At 52.8% G+C, this 15,907-nt stretch overlaps 1 protein-coding gene across 1 annotated transcript; it reads right to left on the bottom strand.

Moving 5' to 3' along the window:
- Positions 1-731: 731 nt before the first annotated feature.
- PCYOX1L (prenylcysteine oxidase 1 like) lies at positions 732-15,159 on the bottom strand. The gene is made up of 6 exons (XM_038772575.1): positions 15,026-15,159; positions 9,468-9,674; positions 5,370-5,544; positions 3,601-3,812; positions 2,713-2,853; positions 732-1,735 (listed from the first exon to the last, which is right to left on the bottom strand). Exons 1-6 carry the CDS (start codon positions 15,108-15,110, stop codon positions 1,074-1,076), a joined length of 1,482 nt encoding a protein of 493 aa, XP_038628503.1. The 5' UTR covers positions 15,111-15,159; the 3' UTR covers positions 732-1,073.
- Between the last annotated feature and the right edge of the window lie 748 nt (positions 15,160-15,907).

Below are 15,907 nucleotides of genomic sequence, written 5' to 3'. Positions count from 1 at the left end.
AAGCACTTACTAATCAGGTTGTCCCACGTGGGGCTCACAGTCTTAATCCCCATTTTACAGATGAGAGAACTGAGGCACGGAGAAGTTAAGTGACTTACCCAATGTCACACAGCAGACATGTGGCGGAGTCGGGATTCGAACCCATGGCCTCTGACTCCAAAGCCCACGCTCTTTCCACTGAGCCACGCCTTTTCTCATGATCCTCCGCGCAGACACAACGGGACCATCCCGCCCCGCTGACGGGGGGCCAGAGTCCTCCCTGTGCCCCCACTCCCCCGACTAGACCTGGGAGCCATGGCCTAGAGGTCGGCCTTGCAACCCTTCATCAAGGATGTGCTCTGGCACATCCTTGATGAAGGGTTGCAAGGCCGACCTTCCTGTAGGGAGCTGAAACAACCTCTCCGTTACCTGGCTTAGCAGGGGTCACGTTCCGCAGGGTTTGCCCACCACACTAAGACAGGAAGACCTTCCTCCTGCGACCCCTGGCCCTCTGGGATGGGGGGCACAAAGCGCATAACTAGCTGTTCTTTCCCTCCTCAAGGGCTGATGCGAAACAAAATCTTCCCCCTTGTCCCGAGACTAGGGCAGGGCTCAGTTGCCCCATGTCGCCGACCCTCTGCCCACCCGCCGGGGTTCAGCGGCAGCGGGGTTCCCGGAGCCGGTTCTGCCACCGGCCAGGACCCACGGTTCCGGAACCGGCCGCGATCAAAGCACGAATCACAGAGCCCTGTGTCCCCCAGCCAGGAGCCCGGGACCGAGGCCCACGTGCGGCCCAGTGGGGGGGATTTCCATTTTTATTCAACCTGTTGCTGCTGCCCACCCCGTCCTCCCGGGACACGGATGGGAAGACAGTCACAAGACACCCACGGACCCGGCCCGGGGCACCCCGGTCCCCCACCGTGCCCGCCCCGCGTGGTTTTCGCTCGGGGCCGCGGCGACCGACGGGGTCTCACAGTCGGCCTTCGAGGGGAGAGATCAAGGATACCGCGGGCACACGCCCGGCTGCGGGACGGGGACAAAGAGCGGAGACATCAGTGGCCGCAGCCGTGGCTCGTGACCTTATTCCGCGGCCCTCACAGTTCCGTCTTCACCTTGTGCAGTAAGTCCTTCTGGTCGATCTTATCCGGGTCCTGGTACCAGCGGTTGTAAGCCAGGAGGGCCACGTTCTTGGCGGCCACCGCCCCCATCTCCGCCGAGCTGGCGGCCCACTCCAGCCCGTTGAGGTAGAAGAGTTGGTCGTGGAGGGCGAAGGCGGGCAGGGCGGGCTGGGAGCCGTAGCGGGGGTGGGCCTGCCACTCCGCCGTCTGGACCGAATAGTAGGAGCGGAACAGGGCCTTCAGCTGGGGCCGCTCCAGGGCCCGGGGCGACAGGACCCGCCAGATCGCGGCCTCCTGGGGCTGCTTCCGCCGGAACGCGGCCGACACGTTCACAGGGCACACGTTGTCCAGGGATCGGAAGAAGAGGGACGGGGAGTCGGCGGCCAGGACGCTGGCGAAGGGGAACAGCTTGGGGTCGGGGAAGCCGAAGTAGGAGGAGTTGAGGTAGCCGTGGACCAAGGAGGTGACCGTGGGTTGGAAGGAGCCCAGGAACTCGGGGATGGGGGGGTCGAACCCCGGGAAGGAAATGTTGCCGTCGCTGCCCGGGTACAGGGCGGTAGCGACGACCACCATGTCGTACAGCTGGGAGCCGGGGCCGGCCTCGCTTTCGTACCTCACCTGGTACAGGGGCCGTCCTTCTGCGGGGAGAGGGGACGGGGCAGAGGTCAACCACTTCCCTCTTCCCCTTCCCGCTTCGTTCTCCGCCCCTAGGGAACACCACAGTTCTCAAGGGGCCGGCCGTGGAAGAAACAGGCCAACCTTGGGCAGGGAGGGCCCTTCCAGCTTTCTTCTGGCTTTCTGGGCCTCCCCGGGCCTCCAGTATAGAGGAGCGGGACTGACCCCAACGCCGGCTCTGACCTACCGACATCCGTCCCCATCCCGGACCGTCAGCCCGCCCATCATTCATTCATTCGATCGTATTTATTGAGCGCTTACTGTGTGCAGGGCACTGGACTAAGCGCTTGGGAAGTTGGCAACACATAGAGACGGTCCCTACCCAACAGCGGGCTCACAGTCTGGAAGCGGGAGACAGACAACAAAACAAAACATAGAAACCAAATAAAATAAATAGAATAAACATGTACAAGTAAAACAGGGTAATAAATATGTACAAACATATATACAGATGCTGTGGGGAGGGGAAGGAGGTAAGGCGGGGGGGGAGGGGGAGGAGGAGGAGAGGGCTCAGTCTGGGAAGGCCATCGACCCCACACCACTCCCCGTCCCCCATCCCATTTCCGATTCTGGATTCCAACCCCTCCACCCCGCCCTTTTCCAAGGAGTCGCTCACTGGCCCTCTCTTCACGCCAAACAGCCACCTCTCCTCAAAGCTCCTACCTACCAGACGGCTTCCCCAACTCCCGGCCCCCGGAAGGCTGCCGAGCAGGTGTCGTCTTTGGGCCGCGGGGATTCCCGGAGTCCAAAGATTGGCCGATTTAGAAACAAATGCGAGAGACCTCCAGCATATCCGCCCTTGAAAGAGGCGGGGCGACGCTCCAAGGAGGTGTCCTCTTGGGCTAGGGACGGTACTGTGGACTTCTAGCCGCCCACCCCTGCCCACCTCCTCCGGGAAGCTCTCACGGGCGCAGGAGGGGACGGGCCCCGACGGACTCACCCGAGCTGTGCAGAGCCACGGCCGTCACCTTGGCTTTGATCACGTTGGCCTTGGTGAGCTTCAGCAGGCCGGAACACACCAGCTTGTTTCCCCCTTCCACGGCCCACATGTTGCCCTGCGCCCCCGCCAGAGACACGGCCCCTGAGGAGACGGAGGGAGAGACGCGGCTGTCCTCTGCACCAAGGCAGAGTCGGGGTCCTTCGGAGGACTTTTCTGGGGAGGGGACCAGATTCCCTGCTCACAAAAGCGTGCGTGAGTGCGGAGGGGGATGAGGGGTCCACCTTCAAAGCCCCAGTAATTCGAAGCTCAGAGCAGGTGTGCGAAGAGTCGGACAGCCCTCCGATTCCTCACAAACATGCTTCGTGTGTTTTCAGAGCGGTGTTGAAATTTTTGTCATCATCATCATCATCAACCGTATTTATTGAGCGCTTACTATGTGCAGAGCACTGTACTAAGCGCTTGGGAAGTACAAATTGGCAACATATAGAGACAGTCCCTACCCAACAGTGGGCTCACAGTCTAAAAGGGGGAGACAGAGAACAAAACCAAACATACTAACGAAATAAAATAAATAGAATAGATAGGTACAAGTAAAATAAATCAATCGAGTAATAAATATGGACAAACATATATACAGGTGCTGTGGGGAAGGGAAGGAGGTAAGATGGGGGGGATGGAGAGGGGGACGAGGGGGAAAGGAAGGAAGGGGCGACGCTGGCACCTCCCAAGCATCCCGGGAGCTAAGGCCCCACCCGCCCCGGGAGACCTCCGCTCCCGCTTCCTCAGGGACCCGGCCGGTCAGTGGGGCACTCCTCGCCAGGACCGGCGACCCGGGGGACAGGGCCCGACTGGCGGCCGGAGAGACGCGGCGAGGGACCGGGGGCTCACCGGCAAAGGCGGGCATGGTCACGGACTGCCCGGCCCCGGCCCGCAGGACGGCGGCGATGACGTCGTCGATGAAGCGCTGCGTGACGCCCAACTCCAGCAGCGCCTCGGCCACCGGGCGCTGGGTCATGTTGACGAAGGTGTCCCCGCCCAGGGCGCGCAGAAGCTCCTCCACCCGGGAGAAGGCGTACCCGTGGGCCTGGTACTTATAGATCCTGGCGTGGACGGACAGGGGGAGGCACGACAGGGGGACAAGGGGCTCACACCGCTGAGGGGCAAGGGTGGCAGTGCCCACAACAGAAAGCCAGCACGTGCTGGGTCCTATCGGTATTTAAGGAAGTGGGCCACAAGGAAGTGGGCGATGGCTCGGGGGCCGGGTGGGGGCAGAGAGCACCCTGTGGGGCGGTGCCACCCATCCAGGACGCCCAGCTCCATGCCCGAGGCCGGCACCCACGCCAACCCACCCTCCCTCAAAGCCTTACTGAAGGCCCATCTCCTCCAAGAGGCCTTCCCTGACTACACCCTCCTTTCCTCTTCTCCCCCACTCCCTTCTGCATCGCCCTGACTTGCTCCTTTTATTCATCTCCCCTCCCAGCCCTGCAGCACTTACGTCCTGATCTGTCATTCTATTTATTTTAATATCTGTCTCCCCCCGGACCCAGACTGTAAACCCAATGTGGGCAGGGAATGTGTCTGTTATACTGTTATTTTGTCCTCTGTGCACACAGTAAGCGCTCAATAAATACGACTGGCTGACTTACCTCCTTCCCTTCCCCACAGCACCTGTATATATGTATATATGTTTGTACATATTTTTTACTCTATTTATTTATTTTATTTGTACATATCTATTCTATTTCTTTTATTTTGTTAGTATGTTTGGTTTTGTTTTCTGTCTCCCCCTTTTAGACTGTGAGCCCACTGTTGGGTAGGGACTGTCTCTATGTGTTGCCAATTTGTACTTCCCAAGCGCTTAGTACAGTGCTCTGCACATAGTAAGTGCTCAATAAATACGATTGATGATGATGATGATGATGAAGTGCTCACTGTGCTCATTCAGTCCTATTTAGTGAGCACTGAGTATAGACCACTGTACTGAGCGCTTGGGAGCGTACAATCAGCTAGAAGAATTCCTAGGCCAATGGAAATTCTTACCCTTTCCAGATATAAGTGGGCCCCACCCCGTCTCAACCTGCTGTACTTTGGGCAGGCCAACCCCAAACGCCTCCCCTCCTCCCTAAAACCCCTTGCCTTGGTTAATAATAATAATAATAATAATAACAGCATTTACTAAGTGCTTACTATGTGCACTGTTCTAAGCGCTGGGGGAGGTTACAAGATCATCATGATCATCAATCGTATTTACTGAGCGTTTACTGTGTGCAGAGCACTGTACTAAGCGCTTGGGAAGTACAAGTTGGCAACATAGAGAGACAGTCCCTACCCAACAGTGGGCTCATCGTCTTAAGATGATCAGGTTGTCCCACGTGGGGCTCACAGTCTTGATCCCCATTTTCCAGATGAGGTCACTGAGGCCCAGAGAAGCGATGTGACTTGCCCAAAGTCACACAGCTGACAACGGGCAGAGCCGGGATTTGAACCCATGACCTCTGACTCCAAAGCCCGGGCTCTTTCCACCGAGTCACGCTGCTTCTCGGTTCGTATCTCCCCATTCTCGTCGTGCCCTGGGGGGGCCCCAAATGTCCTTTCTACCCGTGCGTCCTCCCTCGCCCATCGCGCCCGTCCCCCAACCGAGCCCCGCGGGCCCCCACCTCATGAACTTCTCCATGACCTCTTCCACCCACATCTGCAACCGCAGAAAGCTGATCCCATAGTGCCACCAGAGCCGGAAAAGGTTCAGCAGGTACCAGTCCGTCTCCTCCAGGATGAACTGTCCTCCCCCGAAGATGGCACTTTTCCCTGCCACCTCTCGCCGCTGCTTCAGGCCTGCGGAAGACGGACGGTTTTCCCAAACTGCTGGGCCCAACATGAGCCCTTACACCCCCCCAACTTGGGAATTCTGCTGGGAGGGATGAGGGCCGGGAGTGGGGCGGAGGACCCCCTGCGGCTACGGAAAAGTGGCGGAAAGGTTGGAAAGGGATAAATTCCCCCCTCCCCCTCGACCACTGCTGGCTTTCACTTCCCAAGCGCTTAGTACAGTGCTCTGCACACAGTACGCGCTCAATAAATACGATGGATTGATTTCAGCATTCATTCATTCACTCAATCATACTTACTGAACGCCTACTGTCTGCAGAGCACACAGAGAGGCGGAGAAGCACCAGAGATACAGCATTGCCTAGGGGATAGAGCATCGGGAATCACAGGGACCTGGGTTCTAATAACGCAGTGCTCTGCACACAGTAAGCGCTCAATACATATGATTGGATGAATGTACACATCTGCCATTTTATTTATCCCTTTGGTCTTCCCCCGCCTCCCAGCCCCAAAGTACTGAGACATAGCTGTCGTTTTACCTTCCAGATTGTTAGCCCGTTATTGGGTAGGGACTGTCACTATATGTTGCTGAACTGTACTTCCCAAGCGCTTAGTACAGTGCTCTGCGCAAAGTAAGTGCTCAATAAATGCGATTGAATGAATGAATGAATGATAATAATTGGTATTTGTTATGGTATTTACCAAATGGTAAATAACAAATGGTATTTGTTAAGCACTTACTATGTGCAAAGCACTATTCCAAGGGCCAGGGAGGATACAAAGTGATCAGGTTGTCCCATGTGGGGCTCACAATCTTAATCCCCATTTTACCGATGAGGTAACTGAGGCCCAGAGAAGTGAAGCGACCCAGATTTCGGTCTCCTGGGACCTCCGCCTTCCTTAGGAGCCGAGGATAAAGCCAAGAGACTCTTCAGTAGTGAGGGAAAGTTAACCAAGCAGCGTGGCTCAGTGGAAAGAGCCCGGGCTTTGGAGTCAGAGTCATGGGTTCAAATCCCGGCTCCGCCACTTGTCAGCTGTGTGACTTTGGGCAAGTCACTTCACTTCTCTGGGCCTCAGTTCCCTCAGCTGTAAAATGGGGATTCAGACGGTGAGCCCCATGCGGGACAACGTTGATTACCTTTTATCCCCCAGTGCTTAGAACAGTTCTTGGCACGTACTAAGCACTTAATACCAACATTATCATTACCTCCCAGCCTTCCCCACGGAAGTCCTAAGAGTACTTATCAAGTGCTTACCCTGGGCAGAGAACTGAATTACGCGCTAGGAAGGAGTAATGATAATGATGATGGTATTTGTTCATTCATTCATTCATTCATTCAATCTCATTTATTTAGCGCTTACTGCGTGCAGAGCACTGTACTAAGTGCTTGGGAAGTACAATCAATCAATCAATCATATTTATTGAGTGCTTACTGTGTGCAGAGCACTGTACTAAGTGCTTGGGAAGTACAACCAATCAATCAACTGTATTTAGTGAGCGCTTACTGTGTGCAGAGCACTGTACTAAGTGCTTGGGAAGTACAAGTTGGCAACATATAGAGACATCCCTACCCAACAGCGGGCGCTTACTATGTGCCAGGCACTGTGCTGGATACCCAAGTGGGACTTAAGACACAGACCCTGCCCCCTGAGGGGCTCAGATCGATGAACAGAGGTGGAGGAGGGGACTGGGGTCAGAGTGGGAGGGCAGGAGAAAGATGGTGGAAGGGTCCCACAGCCAAGTCATGGCCCAAATGTAATCATCACTTTTTTTATTAATGGACCACTATCTAATAATAATAATAGTAATGGTATTTGTTAAGCGCTTACTATGTGCAAAGCACTGTTCTAAGTGCTGGGGAGGTTACAAGGCGATCAGGTTGTCCCATGGAGGGCTCACAGTTTTAATCCCCATTTTACAGATGAGGTAACTGAGGCACAGAGAAGTGACTTGCCCAAAGCCACACAGCTGACAGTCGGCGGAGTCGGGATTTGAACCCGTGACCCATCTGACTCCAAAGCCTGGGCTCTTTCCACTGAGCCACGCTGCTTCGGGCATTGTACTAAGCGCTGAGATAGATAAGAGGTAATCAGGTTGGATGCGGTCCGTGTCCCAAATGGGACACGGAGCCTTAATCCTATTTTACAGATGGTGTAACTGAGGCCCAGAAAAGTTCTGTGACCTGACCAGGGTCGCACAGCTGGAAAGAGAACCCAGGTCTTCCAAATCCCAGGACCACGCTGCTTCGGGCATCATCATCATCATCATCATCAAGGGCATTGTACTAAGCGCTGAGATAGATAAGAGGTAATCAGGTTGGACGCGGTCCGTGTCCCAAATGGGACACGGAGCCTTAATCCTATTTTACAGATGGTGTAACTGAGGCCCAGAAAAGTTCTGTGACCTGACCAGGGTCGCACAGCTGGAAAGAGAACCCAGGTCTTCCGAATCCCAGGCCCATGCTTCCCGCACTCGGCCTCGCTGCTTCTCTTTACCATCCCGCTTATTATAGGCCCCACGGGGTCAGCGTGACTCAGTGGAAAGAGCCCGGGCTCTGGAGCCGGAGGTCATGGGTTCAAATCCCGGCTCTGCCAACTGTCAGCTGTGTGGCTTCGGGCAAGTCACTTCTCTGGGCCTCAGTGACCTCATCTGCCAAATGGGGATTAAGACTGTGAGCCCCCGGTGGGACAGCCTGATCGCCTTGTAACCTCCCCGGCGCTTAGAACAGTGCTTTGCACATAGTAAGCGCTTAATAAATGCCATTATTATTATTATTAAGACTGTGAGCCCCCTGTGGGACAGCCTGATCGCCTGGTAACCTCCCCGGCGCTTAGAACAGTGCTTTGCACATAGTAAGCGCTTAATAAATGCCATTATTATTATTAAGACTGTGAGCCCCCCGTGGGACAACCTGATCGCCTTGTAACCTCCCCGGCGCTTAGAACAGTGCTTTGCACATAGTAAGCGCTTAATAAATGCCATTATTATTATTAAGACTGTGAGCCCCCTGTGGGACAACCTGATCGCCTTGTAACCTCCCCAGAGCTTAGAACAGTGCTTTGCACATAGTAAGCGCTTAATAAATGCCATTATTATTATTAAGACTGTGAGCCCCCTGTGGGACAACCTGATTGCCTTGTAACCTCCCCGGCGCTTAGAACAGTGCTTTGCACATAGTAAGCGCTTAATAAATGCCATCATTATTATTATTATTAAGACTGTGAGCCCTCCGTGGGACAACCTGATCGCCTTGTAACCTCCCCGGAGCTTAGAACAGTGCTTTGCACATAGTAAGCGCTTAATAAATGCCATCATTATTATTATTATTAAGACTGTGAGCCCTCCGTGGGACAACCTGATCGCCTGGTAACCTCCCCGGCGCTTAGAACAGTGCTTTGCACATAGTAAGCGCTTAATAAATGCCATTATTATTATTAAGACTGTGAGCCCCCTGTGGGACAACCTGATCGCCTTGTAACCTCCCCAGAGCTTAGAACAGTGCTTTGCACATAGTAAGCGCTTAATAAATGCCATTATTATTATTAAGACTGTGAGCCCCCTGTGGGACAACCTGATTGCCTTGTAACCTCCCCGGCGCTTAGAACAGTGCTTTGCACATAGTAAGCGCTTAATAAATGCCATTATTATTATTATTAAGAATGTGAGCCCCCCGTGGGACAACCTGATCGCCTGGTAACCTCCCCGGCGCTTAGAACAGTGCTTTGCACATAGTAAGCGCTTAATAAATGCCATTATTATTATTATTAAGAATGTGAGCCCCCCGTGGGACAACCTGATCGCCTTGTAACCTCCCCAGAGCTTAGAACAGTGGTTTGCACATAGTAAGCGCTTAATAAATGCCATCATTGCTGTTGTTGTCAGTCTGCGGAGTTTGGAAGGGGCCGGAACGGAGTCCCGGTTTCCCACTCACCCAGCACCTTGAGGAAATCCTGCATGTGCAGGTTGAGGGAGTGGAAGGAAGCCCCTCCGCTCTCGTACTGCTGCTTGTTGACCGTGATGGTGGCCAAGCGGCCCCCGACGCTCCCCTTCTCGTACACGTCGATGGGCACCCGGGGGCCGAAGTGCTGCTGCAGGAAGTGGGCCACGGCCGAGCCCCCGATGCCGGCCCCCACCACGGCTGCCGGACCGGGCCGAGGCGGAGAGGGGAAAAAGCAGAGGTGAACGCGGTGCACTGGGGGGGGACCAAAAAAAAAACCCACCGAGCAACAAAACCAGACTGTGAGCCCTCTGTTGGTCTCTATATGTTGCCGACTTGTACTTCCCAAGCGCTCAGTACAGCGCTCTGCACACAGTAAGCGCTCAATAAATACGACTGAATGAATGACGTGCTTACTACAGTGCTCTGCACACAGTAATATTTGCCAACTTGTACTTCCCAAGCGCGTAGTACAGTGCTCTGCACACAGTAAGCGCTCAATACGACTGAATGACGTGCTTAGTACAGTGCTCTGCACACAGTAATAATATTTGCCAACTGGTACTTCCCGAGAGCTTAGTACAGCGCTCAGCACACAGTAAGCGCTCAATAAATGCGACTGAATGAATGACGTGCTTAGTACAGTGCTCTGCACACAGTAATAATAATAATAATATTTGCCAACTTGTACTTCCCAAGCGCGTAGTACAGTGCTCTGCACACAGTAAGCGCTCAATAAATACGACTGAATGAATGACGTGCTTAGTACAGTGCTCTGCACACAGTAATAATAATATTTGCCAACTTGTACTTCCCAAGCGCGTAGTACAGTGCTCTGCACACAGTAAGCACTCAATAAATACGACTGAATGAATGACGTGCTTAGTACAGTGCTCTGCACACAGTAATAATAATATTTGCCAACTTGTACTCCCCGAGAGCTTAGTACAGTGCTCTGCATACAGTAAGCGCTCAATACGACTGAATGACGTGCTTAGTACAGTGCTCTGCACACAGTAATAATATTTGCCAACTGGTACTTCCCAAGAGCTTAGTACAGCACTCTGCACACAGTAAGCGCTCAGTAAATACGACTGAATGAATGACGTGCTTAGTACAGTGCTCTGCACACAGTAATAATAATATTTGCCAACTTGTACTTCCTGAGAGCTTAGTACAGTGCTCTGCACAGTAAGCGCTCAATAAATACGACTGAATGACGTGCTTAGTACAGTGCTCTGCACACAGTAATAATATTTGCCAACTTGTACTTCCCGAGAGCTTAGTACAGCGCTCAGCACACAGTAAGCGCTCAATAAATGCGACTGAATGAATGACGTGCTTAGTACAGTGCTCTGCACACAGTAATAATAATAATAATATTTGCCAACTTGTACTTCCCAAGCGCTTAGTACAGCGCTCTGCACACAGTAAGCGCTCAATAAATACGACTGAATGAATGACGTGCTTAGTACAGTGCTCTGCACACAGTAAGCGCTCAATAAATACGACTGAATGAATGACGTGCTTAGTACAGTGCTCTGCACACAGTAATAATAATAATATTTGCCAACTTGTACTTCCCAAGCGCTTAGTACCGTGCTCTGCACACAGTAAGCGCTCAACAAATACGACTGAATGAATGACGTGCTTAGTACAGTGCTCTGCACACAGTAAGCGCTCAATAAATATGACTGAATGAATGACGTGCTTAGTACAGTGCTCTGCACACAGTAATAATAATAATATTTGCCAACTTGTACTTCCCAAGCGCTTAGTACAGTGCTCTGCACACAGTAAGCGCTCAATAAATACGACTGAATGAATGACGTGCTTAGTACAGTGCTCTGCACACAGTAATAATAATAATATTTGCCAACTTGTACTTCCCGAGAGCTTAGTACAGTGCTCTGCACATAGTAAGCGCTCAATAAATGCGATTGAATGAATGACGTGCTTAGTACAGTGCTCTGCACACAGTAATAATAATAATATTTGCCAACTTGTACTTCCCAAGAGCTTAGTACAGTGCTCTGCACACAGTAAGTGCTCAATATGACTGAATGATGTGCTTAGTACAGTGCTCTGCACACAGTAATAATAATAGTATTTGCCAACTTGTACTTCCCAAGCGCTTAGTACAGTGCTCTGCACACAGTAAGCGCTCAATAAATACGATTGAATGAATGAATGACTTGTGCTTAGTACAGTGCTCTGCACACAGTAATAATAATAATAGCATTTATTAAGCGCTTACTATGTGCAAAGCACTGTTCTAAGCGCTGGGGAGGTTACAAGGTGATCAGGTTGTCCCACGGCGGGGCTCACAGTCTTAATCCCCATTTGACAGATGAGGGAACTGAGGCCCAGAGAAGTGAAGTGACTGGCCCAAAGTCACACAGCTGGCAAGTGGCGGAGCTGGGATTTGAACCCCTTCTAGACTGTGAGCCCGCTGTTGGGTAGGGACCGTCTCTATATGTTGCCAACTTGTACTTCCCAAGCGCTTAGTACAGTGCTCTGCACACAGTAAGCGCTCAATAAATATAATTGAATGAATGAATGACGTGCTTAGTACAGTGCTCTGCACACAGTAATAATAATAATAGCATTTATTAAGCGCTTACTATGTGCAAAGCACCGTTCTAAGCACTGGGGAGTTTACAAGGTGATCAGGTTGTCCCACGGGGGGCTCACAGTCTTCACCCCCATTTTCCAGATGAGGGAGCTGAGGCCCAGAGAAGTGAAGTGACTGGCCCAAAGTCACACAGCTGACAAGTGGCGGAGCTGGGATTTGAACACCTTCTAGACTGTGAGCCCACTGTTGGGTAGGGACTGTCTCTCTATGTTGCTGACTTGTACTTCCCAAGCGCTTAGTACAGTGCCCTGCACACAGTAAGCACTCAATAAATACGATTGATTGAATTAATGAATGAACCCATGACCTTTGACTCCAAAGCCCAGGCTCTTTCCACTGAGCCACGCTGCTTCTCTAAGCTTCTCTATAATAATAATAATAATAATAATGGCATTTGTTAAGCACCTACTATGTGCAGAGCACTGTTCTAAGCGCTCGATTGAATGAATGAATGAAAGAGCTCCCAAAGTTGCTTTTTTGCTTCCCTGTCCTCACTTCTGTATCATCCTGGCAAGCTTTGACCTCAAAGCCGAGATCATTTTTCAGATACTAATAATAATAACTGTGGTATTTGTTAGGTGCTTAGTCACTGTACTAAACGCTGGGGGAGTACAAGAAAATCAGGTTGGACCAGTTCCCGTCCCCAAGGGGCTCACAGTCTCACTTCTCATTTTACAGATGAGGTAACTGAGGCACAGAGAAGTGAAGCGACTTGCCCAACGTCACACAACGGATTGGAGCCCAAGTCCTTCTAATAATAATAATAATGGCTTTTATTAAGCGCTTACTATGTGCAAAGCACTGTTCTAAGCGCTGGGGCAGTTACAAGGTGATCAGGTTGTCCCACGGGGGGCTCACAGTCTTAATCCCCATTTTCCAGATGAGGTAACTGAGGCCCAGAGAAGTGAAGTGACTTGCCCAAAGTCACACAGCTGGCAATTGGCAGAGCCGGGATTCGAACCCATGACCTCTGACTCCAAAGCCCGGGCTCTTTCCACTGAGCCACGCTGCTTCTGACACCCAGGACCATGCGCTATCCAGTAGACCATGCTGCTCAGGCTCCTGGGCTAACTAGACTGTGAGCCCATTGTTGGGTATTTATTTATTTTCTTTGTACATATTCTATTTATTTTATTTTGTTAATATGTTTTGTTTTGTGTCTCCCCCTTCTAGACTGTGAGCCCGCCGTTGGGTAGGGATCGTCTCCAGATGTTGCCAACTTGGACTTCCCAAGCGCTTAGTACAGTGCTCTGCACACAGTGAGTGCTCAACAAATACGATTGATGACTTCCCAAGCACTTAGTCCAGTGCTCTGCACACAGTAGGCGCTCAATAAATACGATTGAATGAATAAAATCGGGGGCAACCTCAAACTGAAGATAATTTTTCTGATAAACTCAGGCTTGCCTACTGGCAACCTGGGCAACCTGGGCAACCACTGCAGGAGCAATGAGAAATGGGAGGGAAGCAGGAGTGGGCATGGCGGGCCGGGACATGTTTTTTAAATTGTGGGATCATGTGGATAAGGGGTTTGTGTGGCATTTTCCAGAGATCATTCCCAGAAAGAGCACGGGGTTGGGGGGGAAAGAGCTGGGAGAGTGAGGCCTCCATCTCCGAACTGTACTTTCCAAGCGCTTAGTACAGTATTCTGCACACAGTAAGCATGATGATAGTTCATTCAATCGTATTTATTGAGCGCTTACCGTGTGCAGAGCACCGGACTAAGCGCTTGGGAAGTCCAAGTTGGCAACCTATAGAGACGGTCCCTACCCAACAGTGGGCTCACAGTCTAGAAGGGGGAGACACAAAACAAAACATATTAACAGAATAAAATAAATAGAATATGTACAAGTAAAATAAATAAATAATAGTAATAATAATAATGGCATTTGTTAAGCACTTACTATGTGCAGAGCACTGTTCTAAGCGCTGGGGGGGGGGGGGGTTTACCAGGTGATCAAGTTGTCCCACGGGGGGCTCACAGTCTTCATCCCCATTTTACAGATGAGGTAAACCACTTCTCTGGGCCTCAGTTCCCTCATCTGGAAAATGGGGGTGAAGACTGTGAGCCCCCCGTGGGACAACCTGATCACCTTGTAACCTCCCCAGTGCTTAGAACAGTGCTTTGCACATAGTAAGCGCTTAACAAATACCAACACTATTATAATTATTACGCCAGCTCCGCCACTTGTCAGCTGTGGGACCTTGGGCAAACCACTTCTCTGGGCCTCAGTTCCCTCATCTGTAAAATGGGGATGAAAACTGCGAGCCCCCTGTGGGACAACCTGATCACCTTGTAACCTCCCCAGTGCTTTGAACAATGCTTTGCACATAGTAAGCACTTAACAAATACCAACATTATTATTATTATTATCCCAGCTCCGCCACTTGTCAGCTGTGGGACCTTGGGCAAACCAGTTGTCTGGGCCTCAGTTCCTTCGTCTGTCAAATGGGGATGAAAACCGTGAGCCCCCCCGTGGGGCAACCTGATCACCTTGTAACCTCCCCAGGGCTTAAAACAGTGCTTTGCACATAGTAAGCACTTAAGAAATACCAACATTATTATTATTATTATCCCAGCTCCGCCACTTAGCTGTGGGACCTTGGGCAAACCACTTGTCTGGGCCTCAGTTCCCTCATCTGTAAAATGGGGGTGAAGACTGTGAGCCCCAGGTGGGACAACCTGACCACTTTTGTATTCCCCCCCGCCCAGCGCTTAGAACAGTGCTTTGCACATAGTAAGCGCTTACCAAATGCCATCCTCCTCCTCCTGCTCCTCCTCAGCTGTGGCCAGGCGGGCTGTCATGGCTGCTGGTCCTGCCCTCCGCCTGCCTCCCAGAGGCCCCCGCCCCGTTGGGTTGGCAGCATCCTCCCCTCCCGGCAGCCCCCCACCGTCCCCCCCGCCCCCCCAAACTACCGATTCTGTCGGGTGGGGCCTCTCCCGAGGAGGCCAGGCTGGGGGAGGCGGCCAGGGCGGCCAGGAGAAGGCAGGAGAGGGCCATGGTGGGCAGGACCGGCAGGGAGGAGAGGAGGAGGAGAAGGGGGTGCAGGAAGAGGAGGTGCAAGGAGGTGCACGAGGAGGAAGAGGAGGTGGTGCAGGGGGAGGAGAGCAGGAGGGGTGCAGGAGGGGTGGAGGAGAAGGTGAAGGAGGGGTGCTGGAGGAGGAGAAGCAGGAGGGGTGCAGGAGGAGGAGAAGCAGGAGGGGTGCAGGAGGGGGGGAGGAGGAGGTGTAGGGAGAGAAGGAGCTGGAGGGGTGCAGAAGGAGGAACAGAAGGGGGGTGCAGGGAGGAGGAGGAGGTACAGGAGGAGGTGCAGGGGGAGGAGGAGGAGTTACAGGAGGAAGAGGAGATGCACGGCGGAGGAGGAGCTGGAGGGGTGCAGGGGGAGGAGGGGGAACAGGAAGGGGTGCAGGGGGGAGGAGGAGGAACAGAAGGAGGTGCAGGGGGAAGAGGAGGAACAGGAGGGGGTGCAGGGGGGAGGAGGAGGAACAGGAGGGGGTGCAGGGGGGAGGGGGAGGAACAGGAGGGGGTGCAGGGGGGAGGAGGAGCTGGACGGGGTTGCAGGGAGAGGAGGAGGTGCAGGAGGGAGGAGGAGGAACAGGAGGAGGTGCAGGAGGGAGGAGGAGGGACGGGGGAGGTGCAGGAGGGAGGAGGAGGAACAGGAGGGGGTGCAGGGGGGAGGAGGAGGAACAGGAGGAGGAGCTGGAGGGGTTGCAGGGAGAGGAGGAGGTGCAGGAGGGAGGAGGAGGAACAGGAGGAGGTGCAGGACGGAGGAGGAGGAACAGGAGGGGGTGCAGGGG

This window comes from Tachyglossus aculeatus, chromosome X1 (assembly GCF_015852505.1).
Source record: "Tachyglossus aculeatus isolate mTacAcu1 chromosome X1, mTacAcu1.pri, whole genome shotgun sequence".
In the NCBI taxonomy this organism is placed as follows: domain Eukaryota; kingdom Metazoa; phylum Chordata; class Mammalia; order Monotremata; family Tachyglossidae; genus Tachyglossus; species Tachyglossus aculeatus.
Note: the sequence above shows the minus strand (reverse complement) of the source record. Positions and strands in the feature narration are given on the sequence as shown.